At 43.5% G+C, this 20543-nt stretch overlaps 1 protein-coding gene across 4 annotated transcripts in view; it reads left to right on the top strand.

Moving 5' to 3' along the window:
• triob (trio Rho guanine nucleotide exchange factor b) overlaps positions 1 to 20543 on the top strand; it is a 93953-nt gene that overhangs the window by 9518 nt on the left and 63892 nt on the right. For 2 of the 4 annotated variants that reach the window (XM_068736004.1, XM_068736000.1), the window contains exon 2: positions 3691 to 3744. The exons of 1 other annotated variant lie outside the window; for it this stretch is intronic. In XM_068736004.1, the coding sequence (XP_068592105.1) occupies positions 3691 to 3744 (54 nt within the window). Of the gene's footprint in view, positions 1 to 3690; positions 3745 to 17822; positions 18071 to 20543 lie in introns of those variants that run through there. One more of the 4 variants, XM_068736003.1, reaches the window with a different exon arrangement.

Below are 20543 nucleotides of genomic sequence, written 5' to 3' on the forward strand. Positions count from 1 at the left end.
AAGAATAAGCAGAGCAGTGATCCTACTTCTACCTCATTAGATCCAAGCTACATGTTTCATGCTAAGAGAGATATTTTGCATTTTTCAGTGTAAAGTGATAAACATAGAATTATGCGGAGGCCTTAGCTAAATCATCCTAAAACTAACCAAAGTAGTAAAATGGTCACTGCTGATGAAGATGCTTTTTTTCCAGCCATCATAGCTGGGACTAGTTGATAACACTTGATTTACCTGAGAGATATCTGCTTGTAGCCTTATGTCGATAATCAGGAATTCCAATTGGTTGGTAATGTGTTTGTGGGATGGGAAATGTTGCCTGTGGGACAGGCTCATTACTTCACACACACACACACACACACACACACACACACACACACACACATGCACGGAGGTATAAATCACCACATCCCACCCATGTCGCCCGGGGCTCTGGAAGCAAGGAAGAGGGGGATGGAGGATTGGAGTCGAACGAGCGAGGGATGGAGGCATAGGAGGATTGCGGGTCATAAAAATAGGCTGTGGTCTGGTCTGCGTGTCTCCTGCAAATCCCCCATCAGATAAGAGAGAAACCTCTTGTCAGTCAACTGCAGACTCCCTCTCATTCTATCCTCTTTCATTCCTTTCATCGCCTCCTCCACTGCTCTCCCACACAGCCTCCCGTCATTACCTCATACCTTGCCTCTGCTCAGGGTTGTCATATATTCAAATAATGATCCTGTTTTGTAATATCTGGTCTCCTGCCTTCCTTCTCCTGGGCAGTAAATGAGACATCCAAACAAAGGTTATTGCATTTGTATTCAAAATCAGACTAGCAAAGAGATTAAAGAAAGAAGAAACAAAACATAAAGTGTCTTTTGCATAGATCCTAAAAGGAGCATTTTGAAAGTATTGTGTCAGCTTTTGGAGAAGAAGTTTTAGCACTGCAAGAGACCATTGTGTAAAACATATTAATCCAAAAAATGTCAATATGGATTCCTCCACATTCCTACTTTTTCCTTCCTCGACCTCCCTCCTCCCTCTTTATGCCCCTTCAGTTTCAGGGAGCATTGACGTTTCAATCCTCTCCGTCTTTCACAGTTCCTTCTTTTAATCTCCTCTCTCTTTCCCTTCAGCTTAAAGCAAGAAAGCATCTGGAACTGGTGTCTGAAGCTGCAAGCCTCCCACAAAGCTCTGCGCCTCCTTTGAAAAACGAGCCCGGGACTCACGAGGCCATGCCCCCCCCTTGACTTCTGAGACACTTCCTCTGTCGAGTGTCACAATGTGTGTCACTTTTTCATTCATGAAGTCGGTTAGCGAGTGAGCCCGTTCCTCTCCTGGGTCACTGGACTTCATTCTCAATTGTGCGTTAATTCCATTCTTTAGCGCTAGATATTTTTCTATTATAAGGGTTAATAGGTTCGCAATAACTTTCAATAATTTAAATTCTCTCACGCACACTTGCACACGTCCATCTGCAACCTTGCAAATTTAGGATGCAGACCCAATGCGCTGTACTGTACTACTCTGCACTAATGACATGTTCTACCCTTTTGGCAGACAAGCCAAGGTCTTAGGCTACTTCAGTGTGTATGAAACTAACAACAACAACAACAACAAAAAAATGGTGGAAAGCAGAGCATGGACTTAGCTTTGGTGAAATCAAAGCACAGCCTGCAGTGTGTTTGCATACATGTGTGAGCTTGTGTGCTGCCTGAGACTGCTTGTCTTCTGTCAACAGCTGTGCTCAGTCTGTCCAACAGGAACTGTGTAGTCTCTCACACACACACACACACACACACACACACACACACACACACACACACACACACTGTAACATTCCCTCTTGCTTTGAAGACAGCAGCAGGCTCTGATCCCTGTCACGTAAACAGTGCCAACCTAGTGCTCCTCTGGCTTAGGGAGGCTAAACTGCCGCTTGGCCTCTCTGGCTTCGGATAAAATAGGTTGAGGATCAAACTTATCATCTCATCCTACTGCATGGACTACACTGGTACAGGTTTTTAGAAGAAGTACTGCCAATTGTGTTGTTCTGCTGCAGCTAAATGTTGTTTGTTTTGTTGGTTTAGCTTTCACACTTTGGCTGAAACTTGTAGTTAAATATTCACACGTCAAAGAAAATGAAATGAAGGTGATATTCACACTCTGCTACTGTGAGATGAACCTGTGAAACATTCCCAGGTTTCAACATCCTTCCAAAATCATCCTCACTGATTGAACATCCCACTTATGATCATTTGACTCCTCACATCGACCCCGTATTAGTAGGTTTTTATCAGTAACTAAAATAGAATAGAAATCGTCACCCTCGCAAAGGCCGATGGAGCACAGGCGAGGAGGTTATTGGAGAATGCTCTGTGGTGGTGGTGGTTGTTGTTCCTGTCAAACTTTCTCACAACTTGAACTTGATCGCGGCCACAAGTGAAAGCTCCGTCACTCCGTTGCCTTTGACTATAGTTACATTTGTAACTTCTTTCATACACTTTTCCTAGAGGATGAGCGCTCCTCCACTAGACCAAACACTTTATCCACACTACAACTGCATGAAATGAAACATGCAATGTGTGAACAGGTGCGCTCTGTAATCCTCGTTAGGCAGCAGCATAAGCCAGGCTGTTCTTTTTCAGAAAGGTAGCCAGGAGAAGTCAGAGCGGAGCAGGGCTAAGCTGCTCCTGCTGCTGGTTCCCTGGTATCTCGTGCCACTATGACGTCTGATGTGCATCCTTTGAGTCAAGACATAGTTGCTATATATCTACAAGGTTAATGTCACTGGCACAGATATCGCATCAGTTTTTTGTTATAATAAAAGAATTTCATTTTGCCGTATTTAATTATGTAAAAACGTAGATAAAAATGCATTTGAATTAGGGATTAGCATAACACCCACAATGAGTCAGTCCTTATCTGTTAATCAATTCTGAATTGATCGCGATGCCGAAACTGACGTCACTGGTTCCGGCGCTGCAGCTCAGGCCGGACCCCGCTCTGCCTCTGGCGCGACGAGCTTAAGAATACCGAGCAGCAGACGCAGCGCTCGTCTCCGTGACGACGACTCCTCCTCAGGCATCAGACGTACAGATCTCTACTGTACTGGGTATCTTTCAATGATTCATCGGCTTATCAGCTAGTGCGCTGAGAGTCACGCATGAGCCTGTATGTGCGCCTCTGATGGCGCGTGTGTGTGTGCGTGTGTGTGTGCGTGTGTGTGTGTGTGTGTGTGTGTGTGTGTGTGTGTGTGTGTGTGTGTGAGTGAGTGAGTGAAAGAGTGTGAGAGCGTAAGGTAAAGACGAGAGATAACGAGCACGAGGATCTATCGTCTTGATCTAGACATTTTGACAGTTCGGTATGTCTTCACCAGCACATGATTAGCTACAGCGTGTACTATATGGGCATTTTTGTATATATGAGTGCACATTTACAGTGTGTGTGTGTGTGTGTGTGTGTGTGTGTGTGTGTGTGTGTGCGCATCATGTCTGTTGGTCTTTATCTCAAGGAGGGACTATCCAGCTACTGAGATCAAAGAGCTGCTCCTCACTCTCTCATTTGTTCTGTCAAAGCTCTAACTTCTGACACTGAACCATGGTGAAGGCTGCTGTGCTGCTGCAGTAGACCACAGGACAGACATGTCACTCCTTATTTGCTTTGTTAAACCTCCCTCCTCTAACTTCTTTTGTATTTCTCTATTTCTCTCTTTAGATTGCTCGCTTCCAAAATGTGAATCCAAACTGGATGGCCCGGGTCAGACTTCAGGTAGGTGTGATTGTCACTCACTCAGCGGTCTTCTTCCGGAGCAGGACGTATGCACATGATCTTTTTATTGCCCGTGCTAAACATCCCTATCTGTGTCTTGTAGGTCATGTAAGTGATTAAGAAAAGGGTTGCACGTGATATTATTTGGCCCAAATATCAAAATGGAATTCCAGTTTAAAGTGGGAACCAAGGACAGACCTCCCACGTAACCATGCCTACCATGTGAAATGGTGTGTCGCATCAAAGCTTTACGCCGGTGAATCCCATTAGACACGAGCTCCTCTGTGGCATCTGCTGGCAACCATGACCTTGTAGGTTCACATCCCTAATACCCCCAGGACCTACATGCTAAAAATACACCAGGTCACTCTCTGCAGGGTGACGTGTTTTGGGGTATGAACAGTTAAGTGGCCCTTATGCACAAATTGATGTGGGGCTGTCCTTATATTATTCAGTTTAATCTCCCTTTTTGGAGCTTTTCCATAGAACGTCTCATTTAAACTTGGTGTAGTCGGTTCCAGGAGAGCAAGCATACAGCAGCAGACATTACATTTGAGTTGTATTACCAAAGTCAACAAAAAAGACATTTTGACGACGTGTCGTGTAAGAGTTTGAGTACTAGACTGAAGCGAGAGTGTCAGGGATGGATGGGACACATATTCATTTTTGTGATCTCTCAGCAGACTGGGTAGATTGGGTTCTATTTAGAGTCCCATGTGTTTGACCCTGATGTTTTCCAATCGGGTCATTCAGGGATGAATATTTTACAAGACTGTTTTCAATTGACAGCTTGGCCTATTATTCCCACTTGCCAGAATTTGAACGGGTGTCAAGGGAAATGATTGGGACATGCCAGACAAATCCTGAGCACAGGCCTTCTGCCCAAAAACCCTTGGAAGTCCATGCCTGAGGCTGACTCACAGAAATGAAAGCTGCAGTCGTCCCGTTCTCAGTGAATCAGAGCAATCAGCTTTTTACTGGCCATTTATGGCTGATTCCCGACCCACTCTTGTCCCGTTCTCTGTTGATTTTCAATTACTGCACAAAATTAACGTTGAATTAAGTGTCGATTTAGCAAGTTGCCTGAAGTATTCCGTTGCCCTGTAACGTGAAATTGCAGGTGCTTAAAGTCCTCATGAAAGAAATGAAGAGTAATGCATCTTTCACTTCAGTTTTGGGCTGTTCTGGTACATTCTTAACATGAAGTGTGTTGTAGGCTAAAACAGAAGCCTTGTGTGAATGAATGAATGAATGTGTGTGGATCTGTGTGGTTTGAGTGTGTGTGTGTGTGTGTGTGTGTGTACCGCTCCTCATCAACATTCAAATATATACACAGATTATCTGGCTGTTTTGAGAGTTCTTTTTTGTTTGTTTGCCTCCTCCCAAACATCATTTACTGTATAGCCTTTGAGAATATCATCCATATTGTTGTGAATGTTGATCTTGCCTCCATGAGACGTGCTCCTTTTAGATACGTTGTTGCTTCCTTTCAAGGGATTTCACGAAACCTCAACTGGGTAGTTCCTGTTTTTATTAATCTAAACTTGGCTTCTTTGGTCTTTTCAGGGCTTAGACTTGTTTTGTTCACAACTCTGTGAACTGGGGGGGGGGGGGATGTGGACCGCTACCCATAACGTCGGACATTGGTCCAATACCGACTCAAACCGCTGGATGGGGCATCGGTGACAAAAGGCTGATCTGGTATCGAACACCATTGTTTTAATTAATAACAATTCAGTTCATTTATATCTGTAAATATTTGTTACAATTTTTTAGGTTTAAGTTAGGAAACATTTAAGTCGAGCCTGATGTTGCCTTACACATAAAAGAATGATCCCAATAGTGAGGCATACAGGTTATTAATCAAACTCTGTGGTTTTTGATTATTATAGTGACGTATGAATAGAATTCATGCACAGAATTGTCAGCCTGGAGGCCTAACTTAAGTGCTGAGTGTGCGTCTCTAGACTCCAACTTCAACCTTCCTACCAACATCAACCTACTCTTCTTGCTGATGTGTCAGCACTCATCTGTTCTGCTCATGTCACACAGAACCACAAGGGCCTCGACAGACCCTGCATCTAAATATGGGCACTTTCATGTTACACACACACACACACACACACACACACACACACACACACACGCATGCACACACTGCATTACTTAACACAGTGTGTTGATCATGATAAATATGCATTCATTTGAAGTTGCACTAGTTTACATTACCATGACTGAAACTGGATTAGCTATGGACATGCAATCAGTGCACGTGTTTGCTAAAGGGGAAGATGAAAAACAAAGCCTATAATCTGGATGAGTTTGGGAGAAGACACTTAACCACAAAATCACAAGTGTCCCAAAAAACGCTGTTGCCTGCATATGGATTTACAGACTAAGCGTGCTTAGAGTAAATAGTTGGACTGTTCCCCAAATCTGCTCTTAATCTCAGTCCAAGATAATCTGCACCAATAGCCAACTGCCTGTTTAGTCTGATCGCTTGCTGCACTGATGATGTTTAGCATGCACAGTATGGTGAAAAATACAGTAGATGAATATTTCACAGAGAGTTAGGGAGAGAGAGAGAGAGAGAGAGAGAGAGAGAGAGAGAGAGAGAGAGAGAGAGAGAGAGAGAGAGAGAGAGAGAGAGAGAGAGAGAGTCCTCTCCTCTCCATATGTTTCTGTTCAGTTTAATTCAGCTGTGAACTCAGTCTCTCATCTCTACCCATACTGAGCTCACTGTGTGGTTCCTATTGAATTCGTCTTTGAATGCTAACCATGTGCACTGTGGGTAGACGAGCAGACACACACACACACACACACACACACACACACACACTTCTAAGCAGGGGAGGAAGTGGTTTTCTCTGGAGTTCATTGGATTTTGTTTTTTTTTATTCTCCCCTGCAGAGGCAAGGGTGGGGAAGACTAAACTCTATGTGTGTGTGTGTGTGTGTGTGTGTGTGTGTGTGTGTGTGTGTGTGTGTGTGTGTGTGTATGTGGTCATGTGTGCGTTTCAGTAAATTCCGTTTACTCTCTCTCTCTCTCTCTCTCTCTCTCTCTCTCTCTCTCTCTCTTTTCCATCTTTTCTCTCTTGATCCAGATCTTTGTTTTTTCTCGTTCGCTGTCTCTCTTTCTTTGTCCTGTTGTGACATATATGCAGAGAAATAATATGATAATTAATAGTTATATAATTTTAAAAAAATAGGTATATAATCATATTATATTGGGGAAAAAGAGGCAGAGGATGGAGGACATAAATAGGTTGAACCATATACAGAGTATACTGTAGCTAGAGTGTAGTCTGTGTATTTAATACCACAGCTTCACCAGCCTGGCTGAACTTCATTTGAACTTTGCCTGCATAAAAGCACATGGTTAGACACGGCGCTGTCTCCTGATTTACATGCAGGCACTCAGAGTGCCAACCATAATTTGCATGGAGGTAGGTATTATATAGAAGCTCTGACCATCCATCCCGTGTGTGTGTGTGTGTGTGTGTGTGTGTGTGTGTGTGTGTGTGTGTGTGTGTGTGTGTGTGTGTGTCTACTATAGAGTTTGTTATCACAGCTACAGGTGATAGCTCTCAGTGCAGCAGTGGGAGAAAGGACTCTTTGCATAGTAGTCTGAGGTTGGCTTCTAACAGTTCAAGTTACGGTATGGTTTGCATGGCAGGCAAATCTTCAGACTCCATTATGTATTTACTGCTATTGAAAAAAAGGACATTGCCAAGTGTCCACTGTAATGTCCAATTACATGAAAGTCTCTCAATATTATCTTGTTTTAATGAGTTTCTTTTCTTTCATTTATTATCGGATTGTTCCCGATCGGTTTGGAAGACGAAGTTCTTCATGACAGCTGCAATTGTGGAGATATCTCTCTCTCTCTCTCTCTCTCACTCACTCACACACACACACACACACACACACACACACACACACACACACACACACACACACACACACACACACACACACACACACACACACACAGAGGAGATGGGTTGAAAGGGAGGAAAGCCGTTAGACGCCCCGTGGTGTCTTACATGGAGACAGCTGGACTCTGTAGCGAGTGCGTTTTGTGTCATGTTTGTCCTGCACCTTTGTGTGTCTGTGTGCAGGCAGTTCAGTCAGACGTGCACGTGTGCGTCCTGACCTCTCTGCGTGCCTTTTGCCTGCTTGTTGTGTGTTTTGTGCGCGTCCGTCCAAACGTCCCTTAATTGGATCATGCTTTGCAACACTGGCTGTGTTGGTTTTAGAAAGAGCACAGCTTGCATCCTCCTGTCACAGGATATCAACATAATGACGTCTGTTTAGCCAAGTCATATTTCCTGTGGCTGCAATAACTAGAAGATCAAAATCCAAACAGAGCGTTTTCATTGTCCAAACACCACATCACTTCATTTATCTGGCGCTTTTTAATAAAATGTATCAATTTACATAAAAACTTTCACATTGTTGAATGGGTGTTTTTATGTAACTGGTTAATGGACACAGCTTTAAAGTTCTCAATTACTGCATGTGATAAAGTTTGGACCATTTTTAATTACTTAATCAAAAATTGCATCATGTCATCAAAATGTTCTGATGAAATGATACTGATTCAAATATGTGAAATGGGTGGGCCTTACAAGTTCCATGAGCTTTGACTCAAAGCCCAAAATCTGAATGTAATTGTTTATCCCTTCACTGCTGAATGTAAACGAAAGCATCTGGTCAAGGGAAAAATGATTCCAATTATTTTCTTTATGCCACATTGCAAAAATAAATAATACAGGACATGATCTAGACCAAGGCCTCAGGCAGACGGAGTAATGCACACCTGCACAGTCAGAGTCCAGCGCCAATAATCAGGCTTCATCAATAATCATTCTCCTCATCCCCCATGCATAGCTGAACCCGGCCCTCCCTATACAAACACGCACAATAAATACGTCCATTCACCACCATGCTGTATGCTTATGGGCTCCATCTGGTGTAAACTGCACTGTCCCTGAAGTCAAAGACAGCGCGTTCCCCCCGCACAGTCAACGTCACATTCACCGCAGTCTTCATCCCAATCTCGGCTCTCCTGCAAGACTTGATGTTAGTAGTGGTATAACAGTGATAATATCTCAAGGATGTTCTAGAAGGACAGCGTTTGGATAACATAGATCCACTCCTATCATTCCTATTCCCCCACATCATCATCTTTGTTCTCTCTCCTCTCTCTCTCTCTCTCTCTCTCTCTCTCTCTCTCTCTCTCTCTCTCTCTCTCTTTCTCTGACCCCGGTTCTTTTCCTGGAGAGCACTGATGCGTAGGACAGCAAGGTTCCGCTCCCATCACCCGTCCAATCGCCGTCAACCTCTCCCCCCCCACGTACACCAGCCAATCGCTCGTTAGAGATGGGTAAAAAGGGGAGGGGCTAAGCATGATTGGGGGGGTTGGTGGTGGTTGCTGGTCGCTCCTTGACTCGAGGGATATAAAGGATGCATGGCTGCTCCAGGGACGGGGGAATAACACCACGACGATGGACGCAGTCAGGCTTTCTGTCGGCTGTGCTGCTGCAGGAGCGATGCTCGCTTATGCTGAAGACTTTATTTAATAGAATGAATTCATTCAAAGATGAAATAGGGCATGATGTCGGTTCGTGTGATAGAATCGTCATATCTCTGCAAACACGTTAATGATTTGGGTCATTTTCATGCTGAAATACTATTGATTCATGTTTGAGTCATAGCTGCAGTGTTTGACTTCTGTAGTTACACCACAGGCAGACTTTAGACATTTATGCACATGGAAGTGGAACGAAGACTGATTTTTTTTTTTCTTTTCTTAAGACTTGGATTGATTAACACCCCGTGGTTCAGTGTTGCAGTGGAGATTGTGCCATTGTGTTTACTTGCAGTGTGTGTGTGTGTGTGTGTTGGGGGGGGGGGGGGGGGGGGGGGGGGGGGGGTAAAGGCTGTGATTGTTGAAACCTGCAAGCATTCTTCTTGGAGAGGAGGTTCTACCCATCGCTCATCCTCTGGGAGCTCACATGTGGATGGAAACCCTCCTGAGCTGTCATGCTGCTTGCTTCTTTATTGGTCAGTTTACTGGTTTGAGTGCAGAGGGGGGCAGACGCCAGCTGAAGACATGTCCATCCAGTTCCTGCCTGCTGGACCTTGTAAGTATTATATGATGTACAAGGCAAGGCTGAATTATTTAGACAGTGGACACACACACACACACACACACACACACACACACACACACCCACACACACACACACACAACACACACACACGCGCGCGCACAAGAACCGTGTGTTTGTCCGTTGACAGCATTGTGCTCCCCCTAAGCTCTGCTCTTTTAGAGCTCTTTCTCAATAGCATGACAACTCTCTATTTCTGGTCTGAACGCTAACTAATGAAGGCGTGTGAGTCATGTGGTCTCACTTCTTCCCCTGCAAAGGTTTGTGTTTACATGGAGGAGGCTGAAACCGCCAGAGAAGCTGAACTGACGAGCTGTCCTTGGTTTGGGTAGCATCATAAAAGACAAATACATCTCAATTGATAACTGACATATGTTGCTGTATTCCATCGATTGGAACTTTTGCTGAGCAGTGGCCGCTGTGGCTAAGGTGAGAATTCCAGGATTGGTGGTAAACGCTAAAATATAGTTTAACAGTTCACAAGCAGAGGAGAGTTCTGATGTCAGGCAAATGACGCAGTAACGTCATCCACCGAGAACAAACCACCACCTAGATGTATTGAACCGAGCGAGGGTGTTCGTATGAATAACGTTTTTTCAGTTGTAACAACAAGGATGCACTACTTTTACTTTCCAAAGTGTATTTTTTATATAATGATGCTGAACAGTATTAGAAGCATCTCCCTGATATTGACTCGTCATCTTTCTCGACCGTTGTATGTTTAATTAAAAATGTCTCTCTGTACATTCAGTGTACAACACACAGCCACAGGGTTTCCCTTTATCTCTGACATCGCTGCCGATTGTCCTACCTGACATCACAGTCGCGTCCTAAACTCTCTGGTGTTGCTTCTTGGGAGATGGTAGTTTCACAAAAATGATGAACATGTTTGAGAATCTAAAGAGTTTGATATTGTGAACTGTAAATGAATCACTACGTGTGGCTTGTTTGTTTCCTCCTCCTATACAGTGTGTGAGAGAGTGAATGAGAAGTTGGCTTCTTCCTTGCCTGGTCAATTAGGCGTTAATTTGAATGTTGTAACTGACAAAGCTTACTCATAGCTTCACGTTCACTTTGGCCCACTCTCCAGGTTGTGTGGCTTGCGAATTGTGGTCAAACGGGGGCCTTGTTAAATCAGAACAAAGGCAAGAATGTGACGCAGTAAATTCTGTTTGAATTGTGTATTTGAAACCGTAGTCAGCGGATTATTTATCGAGAGGAAGACGTTGAGGGAGCAAGAAGAAAATACTGCGTCAGAGAGATAATACATTTGCTGCTATGGAGCGTTATATATATCTGGATGGCCCTGCATCACCTCGACGTGGAAACCTTTGAATCGGTGTTATTCTCTCAAGGCATGATGAGCTTTATCCGTCAGAGTAAGCAGTTCACACCGTATAAGATTAGCAGGAGACGCTCTCTGAGATGCCCGGTTTTCATGATCCCTTAATATGGTGCTTTTAAGATTAAGTTAATTAGAATATCCCACATCGCTGCAAACGACAAAGTGCTACCACTGTTTTAAGCTATACATTGTGCTGTTTGTTGGGGGGGGGTTGAATGAGACACTGACACCATGAACCCTCCTTAACTGTGAAAAAAATAGTGTAGTGACCCAAACGCATTTAATTTTTAATAAGCAGCCTGTCAATGGGGATTCTACTGCATCTGGATGACGGGAATACGAGGGTCAGGAATCTTGGGAATGCTTTCCTTCATTTGGATTTCTATTGATTGTTTCTTATTCTGCTATTTTGGGATGAAGGGGTTTAAGATGCTGTTGGTGTAGCTGCACTGATTATTAGTAGTGGTCAGCAGTATTTCAGTGATCCCCTCCCCCTTTTGTTTTCTTCCTCAGGTGTGTGACATGGCTGGTACTTCAAGGTAGATTAATGCAACATGACATGTCAGAGAGGAAGAATTTCATTTATTAATGAAAGAATACTAGTTCCCCCTGTTTTTGGATAAGTAGTCCATCACAGTGCAAAATGTTCCTCCAGTCCCAGATGCTGCACACATGTGTTTCTGCTTTTATCTGTGCATGAAAGTGTTTTACTGGTGAGAGTATGTAGTGACCCCTACTGTGTGAGGCAAAGAGTGCAGCGAGTCAGTCCTTTCCTCTCTCCTCAGAATAACTGTTGTCATTTTGTGCGGTTTGTGATTATTTGCATTTTATTTAAAGTATGTAGATATCACATGTATTTGTAATTCCCTTTGAAAAATGATGCAGATACAAATGTAAAGTATAAAATGACCATGTATGGTATGTCCTATGATCTATATGCAGTTGGGGTGGAGGCCAGATTCAGATGTGGTTCTTTGTTGTTTGCGTGGAGTTCAGGCCCCAAACTCATAAAAAGACCTACAATTAAATGGCTTGAGGAGAACATCCTAAATTGGGACACAAACCAGTCAGAAGCGATGTTTCTCCCTCACTTCTTCTCTATTCCTGTCACTACTTCTCATTTTCCTCGCCTCTATCTGTTTGCCTGTCTCTCTCTTCACCCCTTTCCTCTTTGAGGACGGTTAGGACAGAATATGAACATAACTATGCGATTAGATTTGGAATGGCTCAGCAGTCTAAATTGTTGTAAAATATTTCCCTCTGTACAAACACTGCTGTAAATCAACTGGCAAGTTGCAAACCTACTCCCCCGAGTATGCACAGCTTGTTCACTTCTTTATGTTGTTATTTTGGCACTGCATTACGTCACTTTTTGCACATAAAAATTGACTGTTTTACATCAGGCGAGTAAGGATTCAGTGGCACAATGACTAAAGCAGAGACGTAACCTTTGTGCTCCCCTTAGTGACCACTGACCACTCTTTTGGGTGTTTGTGCACGCATGCATGTAAGTCAGATATTCCATCCCAGAGTCCCATGGTCCCCTGTTTGCACAAGCCAGTTGTTTTCAGGGCCGTAATAACAGTGGTTAGCCGTGGGATCCGACAGTCGCCTCCTGGCTAGGAGACGGGCCGTGGAGCCGTAGCCTGAAGGTCCCCGTCTGCTGTGTAATGTACTCAACGGGACATTGTCTTTGTTGAGGTCAAGTCTAGTGAAAACCTATTCACAGAGGAATGGAGTGACTGAGAGACGGGCAGAGACTGGAAATCACTGGAGGAGAGTGTCGGAGAGGGCGAGACGTGGTGGGAAACAAAGCGGTGAAGAGGAAGACATGGATGAGGAGAAGAGTGAGGATGAGGAGGATAACAGAGAATAGATGGAGTTAGGAAGAGGGCCAGGGAGGAGCAGAGGGTGACAGGAGAGCAGAAATGCATATGAACACCAGCAGCAACACACACACACACACACACACACACACACACACACACACACACACACACACACACACACACACACACAGGCGTACGTAATAAAACAATGATGTCCAGAGCTACCAAAGGCCTGTGTGTGTGTGTGTGTGTGTGTGTGTGTGTGTGTGTGTGTGTGTGTGTGTGTGTGTGTGTGTGTGTGTGTGTGTGTCCCTCTGGGAACTGGCTCTGACTGCTGAGCTTGTAAACAGGAACTATCTTGCTTTTGGCAAGCTGGAAGCCCTGCAGGTGCACACACACACACACACACACACACACACACACACACACACACACACACACACACTAAAGACAATTGGATTCGGTAAGTTATTATAGTTTTGGTCTGTTTTGCTGGATTTGTTGAGACAGAAATCACACTGTTGGAGACATTCATTACAGAAACTCTAAATTAAAACAAAAAGGAAGCGAGCTTGCTCAACAGCACCTGTGCAGCTTTATTTATCCTCTTCTTTTCATTCCAACAGTAACTACACAGGTAAGGACTGACACTGTTCTACACAGCCTGCTGTCTGTACTCTTCCTTATCTCCACAAAGTGCAGATTCCAGTGTCATCACAGCACTTGTGTTGTCCCTGAGGTTTGTAGCAGTAAATAATCCTATTATCAGAGCTCAGCTGTTGCTCTGTTAGTGCTGCTGTCAGCTGAGGACATGGTGTGGCTGACCTGACAGTTCTGCTGTGAAACAGGGAGATGGTCCTTTTATGTTTTGTCCCATGCAGGAAGACGCTTATTTTTCTGTGCGTATGCAATATTGTTTGGTGAAACTGTTGGGCGCGCCAGATTTCTCTGCAGCATTATCTGTTAGTTTCTCATTGTGAGCTCTAGTTTGAAGTTTATTTGGGAAACATGGGCTTAAAAACGTGAATCAGCGCTTGGTCCCACCACCTACCATTTATCAGAATAAAAGCAGTTGGTGTGACAAGATTACAAGATTACATGTTCAATTCAGCACCCGTGAATCACAGCAGCATTGTGTTGCTGCTCTCCACAGATGGCATGTGTTTGTTTTTAGTGAATGGTTGTTCCTGTCACACGTGCATCCTGTGTTGTTTTTATCAGCCTGTGTGGACAGAGAGGAGCTGACATGCACTAATGGCCCTCGACTCCTCCACACCCTGCTTTTCTTGTTCTGTTTTGAGGGGGGGGGGGGGGGGGCTTTCTTGTGGCATGAAGGCGCGTGATGGCGAGCAGCAGCGCGACGTGAATGTTTTGTCCACCTTACAAAAACAGACACTTTCGATGTCAGTGTTGTATTTCAAACATCAGCTTCCATCAACCTTTAAAGCGTCTTCTCTTTGTTGATGCGCTCGTCTTTTTCACTTTTTTTAATGTGCAAAGTCAAAAGTGCTCATAAAAGCCGGAGGTTGGAGACAGATCTTCCCTCTGCCTCTCTCTTTCTTTTGTCATCTCTCTCCCATTGTCTGACATCATCAGTTCAAGTCCCATCTGCTTTGGGCCATAACTGTCCAAAATGAATGAAGGACAGCTGACGTGGGTTTTGTCTCGAGCACTTTCTCTTCTTCCTCTTTCCTCCTCTGCCCGCTCTTCATGTACGGCGGTTGGTAACACACTGGACCACACACACACACACACACACACACACACACACACACTCCTTACTCTCTCTCCCTTCTGCCTGTCGAGTGTAATTTGCTGCACTGTGGTTTATTGGCTTGGTTTTGTTGTGCGGTGGGACAATCGGAGCGATGTGGATGGAGGAAGCTGATGAATAGCGTTCCCTGAGCCGTACAAAGCGTCCTGCTCTCTACTTCATTGGTGTTTGATGCGACTCGGTCTGTACTGTATACTGTTGTGGGCTCACAGGCGGGCAGATGCACATGGACGCCCGGCACTGAAAAGGGCTTTTATGCTTTTTTTTTTTTAGTGTCGATTCCCTCTCACACTGACTACTTCTGTCATGGTGTCACTCTGCCACAGTAACAGTTAGACAGTGAATGGAGGTTAAAGAGACAGGGCACAGCGTTTCAGTGAAAAGGAATATTACAGTCCTCTTGATGAATTCATAATCTATTATAAGTTCATACAGGATAGCAGAGAAGTAAAGGTCAACATGCCTGGGTCACAAGGGGATACGGGCGTGACGAGACAGAAACACAACGTTCCATTGGAGACTTTGAGATATGGTGAGGTCAGCTATTTAGAGCTTATTATAACACAGATGCTATATGTTATGCCAGTGCAAAATAAACAAACAAGTCGTCTCCATCTGCAAAGACATGACCTACTACACACTCACTCATCTGTTTCTATATCCCTGTCACAGCTGACTCCCCCCCACCCCCCCCCCCAGCCATGCCTCTTTCTCAGAGGTGACAATCCCTCTCAGCTATTTATTCCAACAGGATCATTTAGATATGAGAGCTGGTCCGTTTTCATACACAGACGGCACGACAGACCTGACTTTCAACTCGCCGAGACGAGACACGACGTCAACGTAGCGCAGTTAGCTTGTAGTTTTTTTTGTGCTTGAATAATGACTTTCCAGAACCAGAGGCCATATTTGACCCCTCAGTCTTGGAGATCTAAATTCTTTATGAGTTGCAGTCTATAACCACAGGATTACAGTTGTTGTTTTTGCCACTTTGGTACACTTTGGATTGTTATCTGTGACACAGAACATGGCTAGTCTGACCATGTTCTTCCGTTTCCACTACATGCGTCTCGTCAAGGACAGGAAGGGTCGGCTGACTGTGGATCCATGTCAGACAGCTAGCGACGTTGGTAGGTGGTCCCAGAACCGTGCTGTGGAGAGAATGCTATATAAAATGTGTATGTTCATGTTTTTTAGGCATTTTATTTTTTGTATGCGCATAATAAGGTAGTAACATTATGATGACACTTTGATATCAATGCACTGCAGCTTGAGTGCTGATGCATTACATTACACTCATTTAGCAGACGCTTTTATCCAAAGCGACTTACAAATCAGTATCAATCTACTGTAGGCACAGCTACGGGAGACATTTTTGGGTTAAGTGTCTTGCTCAAGGACACATTGATATGAGCTGAGCAGGAGCCGGGGAATCGAACCGCCGACCCTCTGATTGAAAGGCGGCCCTGCTCTCCACTTATCCACGGTCACCTACGTGCATAATGAAAGCAGGTTTAGATGCTGGATCATGACTTTTTGTGGCCTTGCTTTTAAGCTCCATGTCTTGTAAACCCACTTTTAGAGCTTATCAGAGCTTCCCTCACAATTTGTAAAATAACGGCGCTCCCCCCTGACTGTTCCTTTGAGACACAACAAAGAAGCTTCATTTCCCTCTAGCAGTAAACAGTGAACGAGCTCTTTGTTTTGTTTCCTCAGTTTAAAAGATGTTGGCTTCCTGTCAAGCTTCCGTTTTTTTGAAAGTGGATATGCATGAATCAAATTTAGCCACACTCACAAAAGAGCTAAACACTAAGATAATTTGGTCTCAATGAAGCTTATTGATGTCAAGATGGCGTAAAGCTTCAAATATGAAAGCTTTACACATGATTATAAATGAATGAACTGATTACTGGTGTGTGTGCCAGCTTTAAAACAAAAAGCATTCTTTGATATTAGTTTTGTATTTTTTTTTTTATGCAATTCTAATAACGCTGTGTCAGATGACTTTTAATTCAAGCAATTCATGTAAAAAGCTTCTCTTCCATATGTGTATAAAACAAGGTGATTGTACATGTAATTCAGTGCATGTCTCATAAGCAGCTACTCGCTGTGCTCTTGATGAAGACATAAAGCAGAGATGCACGGCTGTATCTAAGGAATTCAAACCATGTACTGTATCATCGCTCCTTTATCTATCGGCATGCAGTAGCAGCATTGTTTAGTTGGTTGGCATATGATCAATTTAAACAGGTTATTGCAATACAATATGAAAAAAAAAAGCACACTATAAATAACTTTCCTCCAGAGTAAATACCTGTATTTTGCAGCTAAAAGTAGATGTAGACTAACGTTACTCAGGATAATAGGAAATATCCCTAACGTTATTAGGCACGCAATAATAACAGTAATTCATCAATAACATTACAACCCTTTTTTCTATAATTACGTGTCTTCAACTAGTAACAGTTTACGATCTACCGTAACTTAACACATTCCTCTCAGACCCACTGATGCTCACACGTCATTTTCTTTCCTTTCAAATCAAGTCTTTAGTCTGTGTGCGACTTAAGCGTGACTTGAGTTCAAGGCCCAGGTCCAAGTCCCTGTCCCTGGTGCTAATATGATGAGGAGGATGTTGTTTACATTACGGGTCCTCAGGTGCTCACAGTGACCAGCAGAGTCAAAGTATGAGTCAGAGAGGAGACTACAACAAATCATCACTAGAGCCTATTTCACCCGCAAATCCACCAGCGACAACCGTGTGGTTGGCTTAACTTCGTTCCCTGTGAGTAGCTAGACAGGCACACAAGGGAGGAACTGTTTAATGCAAAGCAGCACTTGTTACTAAATCTTGTTTTGGGGAGGGGTTAGTGACACGGGGGGGGGGGGCAAAGAAAAGCCGGTTGGTGAATGCAAAAAGGAGCTGGCAGTGCCGCTGGCTTTCTGCAGCTCAGTGGGTGGCAGGGCGTTGGCCGATAGCGGGCACGGCATGTTGTTCAGTCGCCTCTTCTTCGCCATACTGTACAACAATGGTGCGGTCAGAGACGCTAGACCTGGTGTTGTGATAACCGCTGGAGACCTGTGTGGCGTAGGCCTCGACTGACGGAGGACGGCTCGGTGCTGGTTTTGCTTTACAATGGCAGTGCTGGATAACCACAGCTGGCAGTACGCCCAGGCTGGGAAGACACTGATCAGACTCTCAGGTAGAGTATTCCCTATCATAAATATATATATATAAATATATATATATATATATAGTCTGTAAATGTATAGATATTCATAAATACATTCTGTTGTTTTTATCCAGAATCCTGTTTCCTTTAGATCACATGCTTCTATTTCCTGTCTGTGTGTATGTGTCTTATGTTTGAAAGAATTAGATGATACTTCTACACACTTTACCGCCATCGCTCATACACAAGGTGTCCTGTTTTCACTGTGGTATCTGGGTCATTGTGCTCAGCTTGGGTTGTGCTACAGTACACAGTCACAGAACTGATTTAGTTGCAATAGGATATAAATAGACGAAAAGTTACTTGCGGGGCTTAATGCACAGCTTCTGTCTGCTGAATGTTGAGGCTATGCTACACCTGACTTGAACCGTTTCTGAGCCTGCACAGCTGCAGCCTGCTAGCCATGGTAGATCTAGGTGTTGAAACAAGTCAACCAGGACCGCTAGCTTACACCTTAAACATAGGACAGAAGCTGAACTATTAATTAATACAAGTACAGACCATAACGTCTTTTAGCTCCCCAGATACTCTAATCAGGTAGCTAGAAGATACTAAAGCCATCACTCTCAATACAAAGTGCTGGTTTCTCTCTCTCTCATGCTCAATCACCAAGACTTGGTGCCTGCGGGGGTAATGAATGCAGATGTCTGAGGAGTAGCTCTGAAAGCGATTACAAGAAGCAGTGCTATTTATCACGAGGGACAGAGCTGCAGAATGAGATCACAACAAGGCAAGCTGAGCGAGGATTTATAACGCCTCTTTGCATAATTTCATTTAGAATACGTATCCCAAGACCTGGCTCAACGTGTGAAGTCATGGGTGTTCTTACTGATGATGATGATGATGATTGCGCAATCAATTGAGCGATCCTTTCACTTGGGACGAGTGAACATTTGGTCCTTATACAGGACTTCTTCACTTTAATGGTCAGATCAATAGAAGAGTCAGACCCGCTAAAAGCTAAAATATCAATGCTTGTGTATAGTGTCCCAGTAGAAACCTTCATCCAGTAGATGAACGTCAAACTTCGTTGCAGACTTTTATAACTTAAGACTCCATACACATGAAGAAAGTGTAGTTTTTATTTTTATTTTTCATGCACCCCAGGAAGAATTGTTGTAAAAGTACTTCTGTTTAAATGCTAGAAGGATACAGAATGGAGTTCAAGTTGATAGTGACAAGACAAAGAGCTTCAGTCCTCTGATTCTGACGCAGCCAAATTGGGCTTGTCCCTGTCAAAAGTGCTGACTGTTGGTGTAGCATTGCCTCACTTTTCTTTTTTTGTTATCCTTTCAAATTAAGCCACGTTGCGGTGCGTGGACACAGACCTCTATTAAAAGACAGCTTTAAGTACTGGCAAGTGACACAGAGGGTTGCCAATAGTGAGGCCTAGAGGGACACTAAGTATGTCAGAAGTCAATAGCGCCAGCAGAGGGAGGGGAGAATACAGAGAGGGGGAGACAGACAGAGTGGTAGGACGTCACATGCGACGAGAAACAAAGAGAACAAGAGGAGATTTGTAAACTACGTTGAGAGGTGAGGTTGTTATTCAGGCTCACTGAGGTGTGAAAGGGATAGAGAAACAGCTGTAGCTCTATAATAAGAACACGTGCAATACTTACATTCTGTCAAGGTCTATTACAACCTTAACCAGGATACAAGATTACAAATGAGACAGACAGACAGACAGACGCACACATGTTCTTGTGTTCATTTCATTGACTATATCTTCCCTTTACTATTGTTACCGCAATATTGAAATTGCGCTATGATTTGCCGTATTAGAGGGAATGATATTATTATTCCCATTTTCATTGTAAACGTATTAACGTGAATATGGTGTGATTTTTTTTTTTCGGTGATCTGTAGCAATCAAAGATGTTTTCTTCGGTCTGTGGAATATGATGCGTGTAGGTCATCTCTGCAGCCAGACGATATTTTATTTTAAATCATTTTGCCTTTTATCAAATGTTGATCCTCCTGCTAACTGAAAGTTGCGGTAGGCCATATTGCAATTTTTATAAGATTTTGACACATTTTTCAGCCCTACATCATACTGCTGATTACCATTGTTTGTTGAAAGGTGTGGAAATATTGGCAGTAATGGGCTGACTCATCAAAAATAAATACAACTTGATCAGTAAAAGTACTCATATATTCTTGAGTACGGGACTGTTGGTCAGACAAAACAACTGTTTGAAGACAAACTTATAGTTTCACTATTGTTGCTAAATGACAAAAAACCTGACAGATTAATTCAATTATGAGTTATTATTAGTTGCAGCCCTTATGGTCTTAACTTAAATAAAAAGTTAAGCCTTTTTGAAGCTGGTATAGTAACTCCATATATTGCTGCTTAGGTTCAACAAATTGCAGGAAGAAACATATAATAAGAGTTCTTTAGTGGCGGGATGGCGTTGGATTATCGGACACTTCCAGATTG

This window comes from Cebidichthys violaceus, unplaced genomic scaffold (genome assembly GCF_023349555.1).
Source record: "Cebidichthys violaceus isolate CVI_PGR_0920_01 unplaced genomic scaffold, fCebVio1.0.p SCAF_7, whole genome shotgun sequence".
NCBI classification, from domain to species: Eukaryota; Metazoa; Chordata; class Actinopteri; order Perciformes; family Stichaeidae; genus Cebidichthys; species Cebidichthys violaceus.